Below are 17,863 nucleotides of genomic sequence, written 5' to 3'. Positions count from 1 at the left end.
CATCTGATTCACGGCAGCAGAGGCCGTCATGTGGCGAGTCAGCAGTGGCTTGTTCTGATGAGATGCTGGGAAGCAGGGTGATGGGGCCAGGAGGGCCCTGCTGGCCTCCTTGGTCAGGGCTCATGCTTGTGGGTGAAGCAGGTCCTCTGGGTTGGGTCAGCATCACGGAGCACCTGCCACTGCTGCTCCGCGCTGAGCTTTGTACCACGCTTGCAAGCATATAAAGTCCAGGCCCTAACCTTACAGGACTTACAGCCTTGAGGAAAAGCAGCCGGGACTACCACCGAAAGGAAGCAGCCTCTCAGTGTGATAATAAACAGTTGTAACACCTCCCTCTTTACCAAATGCCGGCAGCGCGTCTGGTAGTAAGTTACACTCTTCACATGTGCTTTCCCTTTAACCCTACAAGGACGATGGCGCTGTCCTGCAACCTCGGCCCTTCCTGCTGCCTGGCCCACGCCAGGAGAGGCCCTGTGCTCGGGGGTCCCAGGAAGAGGGAACAGCAATGTGTTTCCGGCACCCACCTCCATTTAAATCGGTCCATAGAGGTTTATGGTCTAAAAATTCCCTTGGCAAAGTAGTTTTCGATGGTTAGAATCTTCTGGTCGAAGTGGCAGGTCACTGGGCCAAGGACAGTGTGAGCTGCCTTCAGATCTGACCATGCTGTGTTCCAAGTGGCACCCTTCAGAATTCCACACCAGACTGATGACCAGGGGATGAAGAAAGTCGGGAACAAAGGGCCGCTCTGAGCATGCCGAGCCCTGTCTGGGGCCCCTCTTAGAGTGGAGCGGACACGGGAAGAGTGTTCCACACGTTCAGCCACGCCCACGGCTCCGGAGCCTGGGGCGGGGTGGCCTTCCTTCCACGGGACAAGCGCCTTCCTTAGCTCTTTCCCTGGGCTCCTCTTGGAGCTGGTGCTGAGCACCTCACATATTTCGGATGCTGGATGCCCAGCCTCCCTCAGACCCAGACTTAGTTAAAACACCCTCCTACTTCCTTTCATGCCATAGCAAACAGTCCAGTGCACTGACAGCCCTGGGACCCCAAACTGCTCAAAAGGGACCTTGTAGATACTCTTAGGATAATCCACACTTACTTTCTGTTCATAGAGGGCAAATACAGTCAAGAGCTGGGATTGTCTGAGGGCCAAGTTTTGCACGATCTGTGAAAGGAGCCTGCCAGAGTGCCTGCTACGGAAACAGAGGGCGTCTGTGCACAGGCCGGGGGGGGGGGGGGGTAGGAGGGAGTGTTCCCTCTATATGGCAAGTGCAGGGACGCGGAGAGCTCTGTGAGCTAGGCCCTGGCACCCAGAGGAAGCCTGCACCCCAAGGTCCTCACAACAGGCACTGGATGGTGCCCAGCAATGCAGCCTGGGAACCACCAAACCGGGACCCCGAGCTTGGCTGGGTCTCGGAAGGTCCCCGGGGCAACTGCAGTTAGAGGAGAGGGCGGTGCCAGCAGGTTTAGGAGTTTGCCCGCGCTCTCATGTGAGACTCAGAGCAGAGCCAAGACTGGACTCGGAGCCCTAAGCCAAGGGCAGCAGGAAGGACTCCCGAAGCTCACTGTGTGAATCCTCACGCAGGGAGGAGACGGAGGCGGGAGGACGAACAAAGCGCAAGGAGCAGCTGACTGCAGGGTCCCGCACGTGGCTCCTTCCCTAAGTCTGTCCCCCAGCCCCCGCCCGCCCCCCAGTTTCACGGGTGCAGATTGAAGGGGAACGGCGACTGTTCAGGTTTTTGGACAGATGTGGATTCCAGTGAAAGACAACACTATGCTTCCTAAGGAGCTAGTGTCCCTACGTCTCGGAAGAATACTATTTACAAAAATGGCTGCAAATATCCCCTCTGCCAGCAACTGCCACCAAGAGGCACATCCACTTCCCTATTCCCGGAATCCGGGCTGGCCTTGTGCCTGAACCGAGAGAATGCAGTGGAAGTGGCCGAGTGCCAGGTCTGAGCCAGGTCTTAAGACACGTTCCACGCCTCCATTTGTTCCCTGGGAACCTTGCCAGCTGCCCCGGACAAGCCCAGGCGGGCCTGATGGAGGCGGACGGAGGGTGTGGATGGCGGTCAGCCCAGCTGTCCCAGCTGAGGCTCCAGGGATGCGGGCAAGTCAGCCAAAGTCAGCCTGGGCCAGATCAGCACCATCGCCCTCCCAACCTGTGTTCTCAGCAATGAGAAATGGTCACGGCTGTTTGAAGCCACTACGTTTTGGGGTAGTTTGTTACACAGCAAAAGCTAACTGACACAGCCCTCCAACTCCAATCTCTCAGAGCCTGCTCTCCTGGGCTTTGCTTCCTTTGTGAGGAATATTCCCGTTTAACAAAAAGGCCAGAACGTCTCTGCAGGTGATGCCTGAGTGATATGGCTGCAAGTGTGGCCACCACCATGGCCCATCCCCGCACCCCCCATTCACACGGTCTCGAGCACAGAGGCCCATCCCCGCATCCCCTACCCCATCCGGCGTAGGGGTCTGCAGAAGGGCAGAGTCCGCGATGAGCAGCCCACACGTCGGGAGGGCACCGGCTACAAACGGAAGACCATCCACCATTTCCGAGGGAAGAGCGGCAGGGAGCACTCACCGAGGGCACGGGCAAGTTGCCGTGCCGGCTGAGAAAGGAGTTAGAGACGGACACACTGAGGCCCTGAGTGGCACTGCCGTCCTCGGGGGTGAAGGCCACTTTAGTTTGCTGGACACAGTAGGAGACAGAGGAGAAGGAAGAAGCAGCACAAGAGGCCTGCTGGACAGAGGGACGAGAGAAGACGGGAAGGAGGGAGAGAAGCAGAGAACAGTCAGGCGTGTATGCACAAAGGCTAAGCAGGCTGCAACCCCACTCCGCTCGGACATTCTGGAGAGGGATGCTTCTTGGCTCGGTTTGGGGATCAGAGACACCTTCCAAGGCTCCTGGCCCCTCCTTCACTTCCTTACGGTCGATTTAAAGCTAACCTACACACACTGTGTCTCCTGGAAGTGGTGCGAGGGGGAAGAGAGGCCTAGTGCGCTTGAGTCCCTTTTCCCACCTACTCAGGGCCCCCACCCTCCTTGGTGGTGTAGACCATGGACTCATTTGTCCTTCAGCGGAGTGCAGATCGAGCTGGGCTGCCTGGGTTTGAATCTGGGCCCTGCCATTTAAGGAAGCCCTTGGGTATTACTTAAAGCTCCCCGGGCCTCAGGCTTTTCATCTGGAAAGATAGGGATAACACCTTGGAGGGCTATATCCACGTAAAGCACTTAGAACCATGCCCTCCACAGTGTACGTGTGCCAACAGGACTGAGTACTTATTACTCCCATTTTTGTGAGTAAAGTGGGTAACACTTCCTGAGTCTGCATTTGAGAGTGGGTGTGCTGAGCAGCCTGCAGAGGGCGTCACGCATGTGCCTGGGAGCTGTCCCCACGTCTTCTGCTCCTAGCGGTGGGCTATGCGGAAGTCTCTCCGGCTCGCAGCCTCAAGTTACTGGAAGGGGGGTGACGGGCTGGGGGCGGAGCATGTGAAACCCATGAAAGCACCGGTGTGTGGAGGTGCTCTAGTGGAGTCTGCCCAGTTCCCAGGCCCTGCCAGGCTCTCTCCGGGCTCCCCTCAGGACGCCCTGCCAGCGAGGCGAGGTTGGGAGCTCTCTGACAGGCTGGCTCCTCATGTGCTCATTAGGGGTCTGTCCCCAAACACCCGGAGGCCTGTGGCTCCACGGTACAGAGAAGATGCCCAAGGACAGTGATGGGCAGCTGTGGACACTGCAGAGGGGCTGGTTTCAAATCTCAACGAAATCTGGCCCAGACATTTAAGCAAACATTTAGGTTAGGGGTCTCTGGGGCAGTGTTTATGTTCCCGCGGAGAAGGTCCCTTCCTGAAAGATTTTCAGAGCAATTACATTCGTATTCCGGCATGTTCAGGCGCTCATGGGATGGGCAGGACAGTAAAGAACTGAGACTCTGAGCACAACCTGTGATCATGGCTAGTTAATGGCAGGATTGGAACCCAGGACTCCCAACTCCAAGCTTGGCCTTTCCTCCAGTAGACAGGCTGTTTCCCAAAATGCTGGCTGTGGTTCTGTCTGGTCTGCCGGAGCCTCCGGAGCTGGGAAGGCTCGGGGACCCCTAGGGCTGGGTGTGGGTTCAAGCCCCAAGCACAGAACTGCCGAGCCCCATGTGGCTGGGAGGAGTGACCCAGGGACCTCTGTCCTACAGTTGGCCGCTGCCTCCCAGAAAAGTCAAGGCAGCACCGTCAGGGCCTCTGGCGATGGACAGAGGATGGCCCAGCTGGTCACCCCGGCACCCTCTTTGTTAAAACACTACCAGGCAGGCCAGCAAATGGGCAAAACAGCACGTGCAGCTCTGAAAGAGGCGAGAACACCCTTGCGGGGTGCTCTTCTGGACAGCGTGGCTGGGCAGGATGCTTGTGTTCTAGTGCCTGACCAGAGTCCGCTTGGCTAGTAGACTGGCAGCTAAGAGAGGTTAGAGGCATGCAGCAGGCACACTCATGTGCTCTGCCTGGCCGAGCCTACCAGGACAGCCTGCCCGTGCAGAGCTGAGCTCCCCGGCCTGCGTGGAGCCTTACACGGTGCTCTTTAGAGGAGGAAGGTGCCATGCCCGACAGCGTGGCTCTGTTTAAAGCGATCCTGCTCCAATGGGCATCCCTGGCCAGGGGGAGGAGTAAGTCACTGTCTAGTTAGGCCCATTATGTAAATCGGCCACAGATGGCCCTACACAGACCATGCCCTGTGCTCTGAGTCCCTCTTTTCTGGGAATCTATATTGGAGCCAAAGAAGAGAGAAAAAAATGCAAGAGACTGTCAGCAGAGAAAGCAACATTCTGAGTTCAAGCCAGTCCCAGCTGCATGGGCTGCTCAGGAAGGAAAGGAACCCCCACCCCCAGGTGGGGAGCAGCAGAGGAGACAGGCTGCACGGGTGCTGCGCAGGGGAAGTGAGAGCCCCATGTGGGAGATGGGGGTTCCACACCAGCCCAGGCCCCTGCCCCGAGGAGGAGGAGGTGCTTCTGGTTCCTGGAGGCCTGTTGCCCTGGCAGCAGGGAGGGGACCTGGGAGGGGCCGCTTACCAGCTGCCGCTGCTTGGGAGGGAGGGCGGGGGGCGGCGCCAGGTCCGGCGGGTCTGCGCTGCTGAAGGAGTCGTTGAAGCCGTACACCTCCATGAGCAGCTTGTTCTTCTGCTGGTAGACGTGCTCGTTCTGCGGCGTCTGGTAGAACATGGACGGCTGCGGCTCCGAGTAGTCCTCGAGCAGCTGCATGTAGGCCAGCACTGCGGACAGAGAGCGGCAGCCCTGGTTCTGGCACCGGGGGGCGAGCTGCAGGAGGGCCCCCCTCTCCCAGCAGTGGGGCAGTGAGACCACTCTGTGTGACATGGGGGCACACGCGAGCAAATGCAGCGAGTAGACACCAAGAGGGAGCCCCCAGCTGTGGGCTCTGGGGGACAAAGACACGTCAGTGCAGGTTCACTGAAGTCACCAACGGGGCATTCTGGTGGAGAAGGTGACAGTGGACAGGCCGATGGGGCAGGGATCAACGGGAACTCTCTACTTTCCGCTCAGCGCTGTGAGCCTCGAACTGCTCTAAGAAATAAAGCCTGTTTTTACAAAGCACATTGGGGCACTGGTCCCCTTGCTGCAGAGCCCTTGGGATGTCCAGGCACTCGAGGGGCACGGGCTGGTGGAGCTCCCGGGGCAGCACAGCTGTCCACCTCAGTCCAGCTCTGCTGTCTTCCTTCAGTTCCGGGAACACCCTCAGGGGTTCTGCCCCGCTGCTCCCACGCGTTTCCCCGCCCTCCGGGTCTTACCCTCCTCTGTGCCCAGCTAACTGCAGCTCCCCCAGCCCAGCTCACACAGCCCACCTTGCCCCTCATTCGTTTCCTTCTTAGCTCTCCTCACAGGGATCAGGGCTACCTGGGGGCTTTTATCATTCACCAGATTGTTACTGAACACCTACTATTGTTAGGCACTGACACAGGTACTGGGACTAAGCGGCTAGCAAAACAAATCCTCTGTCCATGGGGGCTCACCCCTCCAGGAGACAGCACCCAGGCCCTGGAGAACTGAGAAGTGGGTGCCTGTCTAGAATATGGATGAGCTCTGTGAGATGGCGAGGAGCCCTCCACACAGAGGGCACAGGCCAGGCAAGGGCCGGAGGGGCACGGGTCCAGGAGGGCAGCACACAGCTGTCCAGGGGACAGGGAAGGAGGTGAGCCCATCCCCAGGAAGGGCGGGGCTGCGTGAATGGGCAGGACCCACGGGGGGGCTCCGGGGCGCCCGCCGCTGCTTTGTCTTGTGAAGACCATCAGGGCTGCTGAGGTTGTTCAGTGAAAGGTCCCCGTGGGGGTGAGGTGCTGAGAGGTCTGGTTCATGGCGCATTTTCAAAGCAGATGTCACAGGATTGCTGCCTCTCACTCCAGTCAGACTGGCCGTAGTACTAGTGGCTGACACACAGTAGGTGTCTGGACGCAGCATTTGTAGAATGAAGGAATGAATGGAACATGTGTCCCTCAGCACTGCCAGGCTGAGCCGCTGGGGTGGGACTTGTAATGTGCCCACTGGGTGTGCAAGAAACACAGCAACGCCACCCTACTCTCCCCTTCTAGCTAAGAGGCTAGAGAAAACCCCTGGGGGGAGGAGGGGAGAAAAGGCATAGATTCAAATGCACACACCCTCTGCCCCCAACAATCCTCTGGGAAACCCCAGCCCTTGCCACCACCGCCATCTGACGCCACGCTGCTACCCCTTGGGGGAGCTGCCTGCAGGCAGGGGCAGGCTCTCTCACTGGCACAGCATGACAGCACCCACAGACCTCCAAGCAGACAATAGCAGGGACCTCACCAGGCAGGAGGTGAGATGTCAGAGCACAAAGAGCTCAGCTGTCACATCTCAGTGACCTCATCCTCGGAGGCACCTTCTCTGGAGGCAGGCTCGAAGCCCTCAGGACTCACTCGGGGGCTGTAAAAGGTGTTCACTGTATTCCTGACTCTCACTGTTAGTGACCTGAGCCCCACCTGCAGAGCCAGGCCATTCTGAAGACTCCAGAGGCTTCTGGGAGAAGCGACGGTTTGGAACAGACATGCGCAGACACCTGGCAAACCTACGAAGCCATGAAGGCGGGTTGTAGCAGAAGCCCTCTCTCCCATCCCCATCCATCTCTGTGACCCGATCCTGCAGTTGACGTTCCTACAGCAAAGTCTCGGTCAGGCAGCCTGAGATCCTGCAGCACCTTTCCCCCTGTCCAGGTAGCGGAGGCAGCACCCAGGTGTTAGGATATGCGCTACACATGCGTGGCCAACGTTTGCAGGGAAAGGCACTGTTATGCCCCCTTGCCCGGGACACACTAATAAATTTACCTGCAGAGTTGCTGCACGCACGCTAAGGGGAGTTGAAGTGGCGGTGAGAGCTGGAAAGAAAAGGAACCTAAGTCCCTGTGCGGCAGGCGAAGGGGTGGCAGATCCAAGTCACCATCCTGAGTGGGTGCTTCCCCTTGGGTCCCATCACAAGTGACACGAGCACGTGCTAGGCAGAGCTGAGATTCAGATGCCAGGAAAAAGTGGCAAGGATAACTTTGTAGAGCTTAATTTTGTAATTTCAAACAACTACAAAGTCAGGGCTTAACTGGAGACCCAAACCAGTCAGCAAACCAAAGGATCTAGACCAGCGGTTCTCAACCTGTGGGTCGCGACCCCTTTGGCGGTCGAACGACCCTTTCACAGGGGTCGCCTAAGACCATCCTGCATCTCAGATATTTACATTATGATTCGTAACAGTAGCAACGTGACAGTTATGAAGTAGCAACAAAAATAATTTTATGTTGGGTCACAACATGAGGAACTGTATTTAAAGGGCCAGAAGGTTGAGAACCACTGATCTAGACCCTGAGCTGAAGAAAGCAGGCACAAAGGCAGCGAGATGGCCTTGCTCTTCTCCACATCCTCTGGGGTCAAGGTAGATAGGAACTTCTCTCTAGGTGTGTCTTTCTGGCAATCGCCTTCTTTATTTAAAGGGACCAATAAGAATGCCTTACCCGAAACCGGTTTGGCTCAGTGGATAGAGCGTCGGCCTGCGGACTGAGGGGTCCCAGGTTCGATTCCGGTCAGGGGCATGTACCTGGGTTGCGGGCATTTCCCTCGTGGGGGATGTGCAGGAGGCAGCTGATCGATGTTTCTCTCTCATCAATGTGTCTGGCTCTCTATCTCTCTCCCTTCCTCTCTGTAAAAAATCAATAAAATATATTAAAAAAAAAAAGAGAAAGAATGCCTTAGCTCCAACAAGCACCGTGTGGAACTTGGTTGTCAAAGGCGGGCAGGCAAAGATATCTCCTCCCCCAAAAGACTAGCTGCTGCGGCTGCACAACTGACTCCACTAGGGTTTACAAAGGTGGTCTCGCCCACCTGCTCCCTAAGAGGACTGACCACCACCACCTGGCCACGAGGGAAACCTGGATGAGACGTGACCTAATGTGACCAAGCACAGAGCAGCAGCAGTGACGCCGACTACCTGCCAGTTCATTTCTAAGGCAGCCTGGTATAGGGCTCCCTGACAGAGTGGCCCGCTTCCCTGGGCAGGCTGGCACTCCAGCGGCACCCGGGACAGTGGGCAGACAGGCACAAGGGCCTTGTGTGGCTGCCCGCATCAAAAGGGGCTGGGCACCCTGGGGACATCAGAGCACCTGAAGGACGAGGCTGCTCTGTGACACGGGACTGTGTGTGGCTGAGCTCTGCCTGCATCACAAACGTAAGGACGATTACTTCCTCCTCTCCTTCAGCTACTGTGACGCGTTGCAGGCTGGAGCTGGCAAAGGGCCCCTCGGGAAGTGAAGGAGGACCAAGCCCTAGAGAGCCGCAGTCCTTTGCGGTCCTCACAGGGCACAGAAAAGACGACCTACTGCATGGGGTCACCCCCTGAACGGGATCTCAGCGAGGAGGGATCCCTGCCTGTCAGAGTGGGAGGCGGGCACCGCGCTGGGAGCACAGGCCTGCTCTGCAGCCCAGATCTTGGGCAAGGCTCAGTTCCTCTGGGCTCCGGGTTCCTCATCTATAAAACGGAGGCTCGTGACCCCCCTCCGGCCAGGGCGCAGTAAGGAGCCGTATGCAGGTGTGTGGAGCTTTAGCCCAGACCCCGCAAGCTCTCGGCAGGTTCGACAGGTTTGCAGGCACAAGCGCTACATTGACGCGTAAAACAAAGCCTAAGTTAATGGAAACATTGCCGGACAATTGCTTGTTCTAAGAAAACAGTGGCTACCTCTCTCTCCCTTCCCTTCACACCACCCCACAGGGCTGCCGCCTGCACCTGTCCTGAAGGCCGGCAGGGTGGTCCTGGCTCCTCGGCCAGGCAGCACCACAGATGCAGTTTGCACAGATGCAATCCTGCCCTGAGTTCTGGGTTCAAAGGATTCCAGAAAAGGAAAGGAAAGGTGTGAGTCCCAATCGGCATGCTGCTCAAGACAAGGGAAGGCGGGGGAGGGGAGGGCCAACAGCTCTGAAACGCTCTGTGGAGGGAGGTGAAGGAGGTCGTGTTCCTGGTGCTGCCATTTGCAGCTTCCTCCTAAGTGCCCTGGTTTCTAACGAGGCAATGTACACGACCCATTCTCAGGGGGCCCTCCTTCCCATGGCCCCTGGGTCAGTCCTGCTGCGGCTAACCGGGCCAGACCTCCCCTTGTCTGAGAGGGGCCCAACCTGGGGAACCTGGAATGCAGACGCTGTCTGCTGGATGTGGCACCTGAGGCCAGGGAACGCTGTGTGGGGCTGACGTGGCCACGCACACATCTAAATGGTGACAGCAGGCTGCCAAGAAAAACGGAGCGGAGCTGTGCCGGTGAACTGGGAAGGGCTCAGGAGGCAGACAGGCAGTGTGGAGCAGCGAGGAACCAGCAGAAAAGACAATGTCCAGTGGAACTCTACTTAGTATGATGGCAAATACACAGCTGAAATATTCAAAATATGACCAAAATTTCAGCCCCACCCCCGGGCCCCAATAACATCATCTATAATAAAAGTGTAATATGCTACTTAGACCGGAGGACCTTCTGGATGAGGCAGAGGCAGCGTGCATCGGGCCTCTAGTATTATAATAACTGGTCCGTTCAGGGACCCTCAGAGAGTCCCCCTGGGGCTGCAGGAACTCTGCCGACATTCACATGCCTCCCGCTTCACCCACATCTTGCTGCAATGGTGCCCTGAATCCCCGACACTTGTTTCTCTGTCACCACGTATGCAGGCCAGGAGGTCAACTGACTTCCATCTACAAGAGGCCAAATTCCTGGAGACCAGGCCTGAGACTGTACAGGAGCCATAAAGAGGTCAGCCACCCAGGCTTTACAATCACTCACCAGTACTGAAGTGACATAACAAAGCTCCCAGAAGTGCCCACGTACCTGTGTTCTACCTTTTATGAACTTATGAACCCAGTGGTTTGGTTCTGGTCTAATTACACATAACATACCACCAATTTAGGTGACAAAATGTGCCTCCTGACAGCTCGACAAGGCTTACTGTGTTTGTTTTTCTTCTCTGGTAGAGGAGGCGGTTTTTCTGGGTCACCCGCTGATTCAGGAGCAGTGAAGTCACTCACAAATTCGACAGAGGCTGAGGACCCTCCTTGCTGGAAGGGGAGAATAGCAGCAAAGGGCGTGAAGGGGGCGGGCTGCACCAAGGCCGGGTTCTGCAAGTCGTCCTCGGAGATGTTGTCGTATTGGGAGGGGTGCCGCTCATAGGACACGCGGGAGCCAGAGCTGTCCGAGGTCTGGGAGGCCGCACTCCTGCGCTTCTTCTCGGGGAGGGCAGGCGGCTTGTCCGTCTGCTGTCCTGGGGCTAAGGGCCCGTCTGGCTGGGGGCAGTTGCCAAGAGGCAACTGGAAAGGATGACCGAGAAATGGAGACCCAGACTCTCCCAAGGCCTCCGGCAACGGGCTAAGGTTACAGGCCACTTGCTGAGGTATCTGGTCCGCATTGGAGAGGTCTTGCTGAAGGAATTCGTAGTCAGGATCATAATGATCTGCATGCACAGCAGGAAAGACACACGTCAGCCACAAGACCCCACAGAAAGGAAGGAGCCCACCCCCTGCTGCTGCCCAATCCTGTTCAGTACAGCAGGACAAAAAACGTGTCTCCCGTCTCCTCTAGACAGGCCCGTGCTTTCTTTTCTATTCTCCATTCTTCTCACTGCTTGTCACAACAAGAAGAGATGGGAGGACTACTGTCCTTGATTTTTCCTGTATGTTTTGAATTTCTGAGTTAAAAAGAAAATGCTCTGTGGCTGGGTGGCTCTGTTGGTTGAGCAGCTATTCCATCACCGAGAGGCCATCGGTTCGATTCCTGGTCAGGGCACATACCTAGGTTTTAGGTTTGATCCCTGCTTGGGGTGCATAGGAGGGGCAACTTGATTGATGCTTCTCTCTCTCTCTCTCTCTCTCCCCCTAAAATAAAAAAATGTATCCTTGGGTGAAGATTAAAGAGTAAAAAGGAAATGCACGATCACTACAAAAATGTGGCAAATGTCAAAAACCACCCGAAGTCCAGCAATCTAACTGTCACCTGCTTACAATTGATGTATTTCCTCAAAAGGCCCCTCCCCACTGAATTCTTTCTTCTTTCACTGAACTATGTAAGTGGTCTAGGATTTTGTCTGCTGATCAATAGATCACAATTGATTTTTTTTCCATTTTTTAAAAAAATTTTGTTTTACACAATTGATTTATAATAGCTATATATCATTCCACCAAATTGCTTTATCATAATCTGCCTGATTTCCTAACCCTTTTTATAAAATATAGTCAGATATTTCCGGCAATCACTGGTCCTAATATTGTCGAGATCAACGTCCCTGGACGGCAACCTTGTTGTCAATCTGATTACGTTCTGAAGGTGAACTCTCCGAAGTGAGATCTCCAGTTCACGGACACGAGCGGCTGATGCTCACAGCCTCACACCCAACTGCCTTTCAGACTTCCCCGGCCCACGCTGCAGGAGGTCAGCACCAACGAGGGCGCAGTCACTTACAGCTTACAGCTCGGAGCACAGATGGTTCTTAATTTTGGCAAAGGGAGTCAAATTGCACAGCGACAGATTAGCTGCAGTAACAGCGACACGGGAGCATCGCCCCGGGGTTCATATCTTTCACACTGTTACTTCATCTCAACTTCCAAACTCCTCCAGAGACAGATGTTGGTTTCCTCATGTGCAGGTGAGGAAACGGAGGCCCAGGCTCTGAATGACTGGCGTCGCCACGTGACCCCAAAGAAGCCCCCGAGCGATGACACAGGAGGCTGACGCCCCGGCAGCTCACCTAGTGTTTCACAGCTTGTGTTCCGGGAGCACTGCCCGCTGTCCCTGTCCAGAGAGGACAGCTGCTCGTCCGACCTGCTGAGCTTGCCGATGCTGCTGCAGGGGGACAGGCGGGGCGACTCGCCCCCGTAGGAGTGACTGCCTCCTGACAGGCGCCTCTGGGCATAACAGTCCCCGTCAAAATCCTTGTGAGCAAAAATAAAACAACCCAGTCACTTCTGAGAAACGGTGGCAGAGAGGGGGGAGGGAGCTGGAATGTTTACTTGGCGAAGAATCTACCGCCAGCGGGAAAAGCAGAGGGAAAGGCCAGCCTTTGAGGTAAGCAGAACACGCCACACCTGTGACTTCCAGCAAGCAGCCTCCAGGAATGCTGGAGTGTGTGGGGGAGGGCCTAGGGCTGAGCTCAGATGTGCTTGGAGCCCTGGGCTCCAGCCTCCCCACCCCCTGCCCCCACCCCTCATCCTGCAGAGAAACTTCCAGCGCCTGAGAGAGCCTGTGGTGACCAAGGCAGGGGATGGAGGAGACACATTCCCAACCCAGAGCCTTGCTGGCCTTCCTCGATGGGGCTGCATTACCTGCCTATTAATTCCGACAGGCAAGCTGGAGCCACTGGTGGCTCGACTCATGGGGGCCACAACGGCCACGCGGGTTGGGGATGGGGCCGACTGCCTTTTCTTCGGTGGCAATGCTGGCGGAGGACTGAAGCAAATCAAGAATTCCCATCAGACCAACAGCCCAAACAAAACTCTTTAAACAGATATAAGGTAGAGCATTATTCATTATTAAGACACTTCACAGCTACTTTTCACACTTTCAGCTCCCGCCCCACTCCCCTTCTGCCAAAACAAACCTATCAGACCTGCCAAAAAAACTACAACCAGAAAAACCCTTTTTGTTCCTTTTGTGAGGAATTGGACCAGTTTTCGCTTGGCCAAGGCTAAAAGGCAAGCCGCTGGGAGTTCCAGGAGTGTGGGGGAGGCAGGCGCTGGGGCTGGGCCCAGTCTCCCAGAAGCCCCGTCTGAGAAAGGTCAAACTTCCAAGGCTTCCAGAAAGCAAGGAGCTGGGCTCCAGTTCTTACCCTAATGGCACTGTCTTCTTTTCACCTCATTCTACCCATCCATTCATCAAATGATGTCATAAATAGAGGCGAGTGCTAGGAAAATAGAAAATTACCTATTATCAACCACCCGAATGCCAGGGAGGGGGGGTTTGGGGGGTGCGACCTCTTCATCAGTAGAATCTGGGAGCAGCTCGGTTGACTGTGACATGCCGGTTGTCTTGTTCAGAATCTCCATCTCTCTGTCCGTCAGGGGGAGCTCAGACTGGCTGAGAATTGCAAAGAACTCGGGTTACAGAAGGTTACAGAGCACACAGGTCCAAAGAGGGTCAGGATGTGACCAGGCGGGCAGATGACTTAGAGGTGGGCTTGCAAGTGTGGTTTGATCACCAACAAACAACAGAGGCCTGGCCAGGTCCCCTTGACTGCATTTTAGTTTCCTTGTCTGTAAAAGGAATCCTTCAATGAGATGATCTAAAGGCTTTTTAAAATGCTCCACACTTATTCTATGTCTGTACTAGGGGCCTGTAGTAGATAAAGTCAAATTCCCCCAAACCCAACCTTCTTCCCAAAGTTCTTCCAATTAGGAAACGGTGGTCAAGAAACAGAAAGTGTGGGTCACTGGGCCACTCACACACTATCCTTAGAAAGAGTCCCAATGACCATTAACCTTGAGACCAGGAAATACTTCAAGGCATGTGTGAACTGTACACACTTCAGAGTAACACAGGCACTCACCGGAACTCACTGAAAAACGAATGTGGGCTGCAAACAACCTGCCCAACGTGGCAGCCCGATCTGGCTGCCATTCGAGTGTAGAGCCAACGTGAGCACGGTGGCTGGAGGGTTAGTCAGCACTTACCCCTCGGGCTTGCAGGCTGGGGAGCTGGGTTTCACTGGGCTTGTTGGAGACGGATGCCCCTCCTTCTCGATGCCCCTGACCAGCTCCTACACCCCACAGAGGAGAAAGCAGTGAGGCGTGAGGATGGGTCCCCACTGCTGAGTTTGTACAATTTGCACAACCAGATGCCATCTACTCCCGAGTCTCACATCTTTGTGCCTACAGATTCCCCACACACCATAAATGCAAGCATTCTTTGACTTAGGTAATCTGCATGACTTCCCAAAATGTCCCCTGCCCTCCAAAAATATCTTCAGAGCATGTCGAGAAGTTTCAAATGCATCAAGGTACTTCCTCTTGGAAGGGGGAAATGACAAACCCCATTGTCTCACAATGACTGGGTTTAGCACTCAGTGTAATTCCCCTGGTAGAACAGATTCCAGTCCGCTTGTGGAAGAATTACTCTTTACTTCTCCAAAGCTGTTCTATCCTGTGCAGGACGCGGCCTACTAATGACCACACCTCTGGCTTCGGGGGAAGTGGTTTTGCAAAGTGAGCTGGGTATGGGTGTGGCAGCAGCTGGTATACTGAGGTGACGGGCTGGGATCTTTGTCAATGGACAGCTAATTCAGGGCATACCACCTAGCAAAGAAATAACTTTAAAAAATACTTTTTAAAACAGAAAAGAAGGAGAAGCAGGAGAGGGGCCGGGGGAGGAAAAGATGGCATCAGGCTCTACTTGTTTTTCATTGGAATGCATTTCCCCCAGATGAGCTTTGACGATCACCTATACCCCGATAAGAGCCACTTGGAAAATACAGATCATTTCCACCAACCGCTCTGTCAATCTGCCTGACTCCACTCTTTAACTTTTGCTTCTCAGGTCACTTTTGCCTAGAACTTGATGTGAATGGCATCACACAGTATGTACTCTTTTGTGTCCACTTTCTCTTTCTGAACAGCTTTATGGGCACCCAACTCACATGCCATAAAATCCAGCCTTTCAGAATGTACAGTTCAGTGGTTTTTAGCCTGTGCATGGAGTGGTGCAACTGTCAACACAATCCATTTGAGGGCTTTTCATCATCTCCAAGAGAAACTGTGCCCATGACTACCCTCATTTCCGCAGCCCTCCCAGGCCCAGCTCCCAGTCCACTCTGCCCCTGCTCTGTCTTTTGCTCAGTATGCACTACATTTTTGTAGCCACGATTAGTCTGTTCTTTCTTATTCCTGAGCTGTATTCCAGGGGACAGACCACCCCACAATTTCTGCATCCATTTTCTGGGGGAGGGACATCCCAGCATGAACGTCTGATTTAGAAAGTCACAGCCAGAGGAGGCAACATGGACACTGTGGGTAATGCAGCAACGAGTCCCTAAATCAGTCGCAACGTCTCTCCAAACTCAAAATGCCACTCACAGGAATCGCAACCCATGTGATAAGGCAGAGAGGTAACATCCTTCCTAGAGCCAGGATTTTTTCAAGAACAACCAAACTAGAAAAAAGAAGTATCGAAGTTCACAGATGTAAACAGCAATAGTCACTAATCGTTAGAGAGTCTCCAGCTTCGGTGGTACTAAAATACAAACTCCCAGGCCTAGCAAATGGCGTAATGCTTTGGACAGAATGTCTAGAGGACGACTTGTCAGTGTATACCAAGCACCCTAAATATCTGCATTATTTTTATAATAATTTAGCCAAGGAAAATGTCATGGATGTGTGTAAAAATTAAACCAGAAACGATGGCCATCACCACATCCTATGTAATAGATACAATTAGACTGCTCCATCTTCCTTGAATTAAATATTCAATACAAGGCACTGATTATATAAATTACGATAGAACTTAACGATGGACCTTTAGATTGCCTTTAAGAACCAACTCACAAGAAGAGCGTGTGACAGCATGGAAAGACGAGGAATACACTGTCTTTGATTCTCCACTTGTCCTAACTTTTCTACGAGGAACATGCGTCACATGCATTACTTCTGGAATACTAATTCAGAACGTCAGCACACACAGGCAGACCCATGGACCCAGTGCCGTGTCACCGTCTATCAAGTGACACTTGTTCTCAGAGACACGCAGGGAACTGAGATCTCTGCAATCCAAGTACTGGACGAAGAAAGAAGGTCACTATTTTCCTGTTATCACAACTTACAAGTTAAAGGAAATCCCACAAATCTGTAAGGAAGAGCTCCCTGGCTGGGGTTACTGACATGGAGAGCTGGCAAGTGGAGTGCAGGCTGCGGCCCACGGCCAGGGGAGGAAGGGAAAGCAGCCTGTCCTTTAAGGTTGTCCCCAGGCCACACAGAAGAGCACGGTGGCATCAGGGGGAGCCAGAGGCCAGGCCACAGAATGGTGGATACCCCACATTCATGCTTTATGAGCAGGGCAAAGGGAACAGAGAGAAGCCTGCGTACTTGCAGCTGCTGACGTAGGAAAAATTCCACAAATTCTTCACTGAATCATGAGCAATTATAATTAGAATGTCATCTTTCTGGAGAAGCAGCTGGACGAACTCAACTAGCGAACGCCGGAAAAAGCATCACGGAGTGACAGGCAGACATGTGCGAGCACGCACCGCGTTCCAGGCGACCTCACGGCTGGGGAGAAGGCAGCGGCTCTGCATCCCACCCGTCGCTGGCCTGCGCGGGAGCGGGGCGGGAGGGGCAGCTAGCTTTCTTTTCACCACCCAGCCAGCTCGAAGAGACCAGTGGAGGCCTTTAGTCTCACCTGGCCTTCACCTTCACAGACAGAGGACCCTTGAGTGTGCACATATGTCGCTACCATGCCAACACCCTAATCTCATTCAGAGCCCTCCACGGTGACCTGGCGAGAGCCCCACTCCCCCGACAGAAGGCAGGTCCCCGAGAAGATGTCACACTTTTCAGTCCTCCTGAGGGGCAGGTGAGGAAAGACTGCGTCCACAGCCGTGACTGTGAACCAGACAACTGCCAGGTCACCGAAACGCCAGTGGTGACCCCTTCGCATTCCCTTGGATCCTGAATGGAAATGCCTTCTAAATCCCTAGTATTGTATTTCTATGTCCATTTTATTCCACTGAAAATGACCCCAGAGACGCTTCCACCTTCAATGACCTTGGAGGAATCCAAGTCCGGCTCTGGTGCCCACTGTTAGTTTCCCAAAGATACACAAATGACCAATGAGCACACGAAAATGCTCAACATCATTAACCATCAGAGAAATGCAAATCCAAACCGCAAGGGTCCCACTGCACCCACTAGGGATGCTAGGTTCAGAACGACGACAAGCGTCGGGGAGGGGAGAACCGGACGCTCACGGCTGCTGGGCAGTGAAACGAGGCAGCTGCTCTGGAAGGAAGTCTGGCAGCTTGTCACACGGTCAAGCATAGTTACTGTAACTGCACTCCCAGGTGTGTGCCCAAGAGAAATGAAAACATACATCCACACAAAACCTCGTATGCAAACGTTCACAGCAGCATTACTCATAATGGCCAAATGGCCAAAGGGCAAACAACCCAAATGTCACGCTGTCCATGAATAAATAATAGGTGGTGTGTCTACACGATGGAATATTACTTGGCAATAAAAAGAAATGAAGTAGTGATACAGTCTAGAACACGGATAAACTTTAAAAACATGATGCTAAGTGACAGGAGCCAGTCACAAAAGGCCACACAGTACATGACTCCATTTATACGGAAGGTCTGGAATGGG

At 54.2% G+C, this 17,863-nt stretch overlaps 1 protein-coding gene across 10 annotated transcripts in view; it reads right to left on the bottom strand.

The window, feature by feature from the left end:
- RAPGEF1 (Rap guanine nucleotide exchange factor 1) overlaps positions 1-17,863 on the bottom strand; it is a 113,108-nt gene that overhangs the window by 25,762 nt on the left and 69,483 nt on the right. For 7 of the 10 annotated variants that reach the window (XM_036329291.1, XM_036329290.1, XM_036329292.1 and 4 more), the window contains 7 exons: positions 14,183-14,268; positions 13,437-13,589; positions 12,839-12,962; positions 12,265-12,448; positions 10,474-10,974; positions 5,051-5,250; positions 2,582-2,740 (listed from right to left, as the gene is read on the bottom strand). In XM_036329291.1, coding sequence (XP_036185184.1) covers positions 2,582-2,740; positions 5,051-5,250; positions 10,474-10,974; positions 12,265-12,448; positions 12,839-12,962; positions 13,437-13,589; positions 14,183-14,268 — 1,407 coding nt within the window. The remainder of the gene's footprint in view (positions 1-2,581; positions 2,741-5,050; positions 5,251-10,473; positions 10,975-12,264; positions 12,449-12,838; positions 12,963-13,436; positions 13,590-14,182; positions 14,269-17,863) is intronic. The other 3 variants (XM_036329298.1, XM_036329299.1, XM_036329300.1) reach the window with 1 other exon arrangement.

This window comes from Myotis myotis, unplaced genomic scaffold, assembly GCF_014108235.1.
Source record: "Myotis myotis isolate mMyoMyo1 unplaced genomic scaffold, mMyoMyo1.p scaffold_m19_p_12, whole genome shotgun sequence".
In the NCBI taxonomy this organism is placed as follows: Eukaryota; Metazoa; Chordata; class Mammalia; order Chiroptera; family Vespertilionidae; genus Myotis; species Myotis myotis.
The sequence above is the reverse complement of the archived record's forward strand: the minus strand, read 5'-3'. Positions and strand labels throughout refer to the sequence as shown.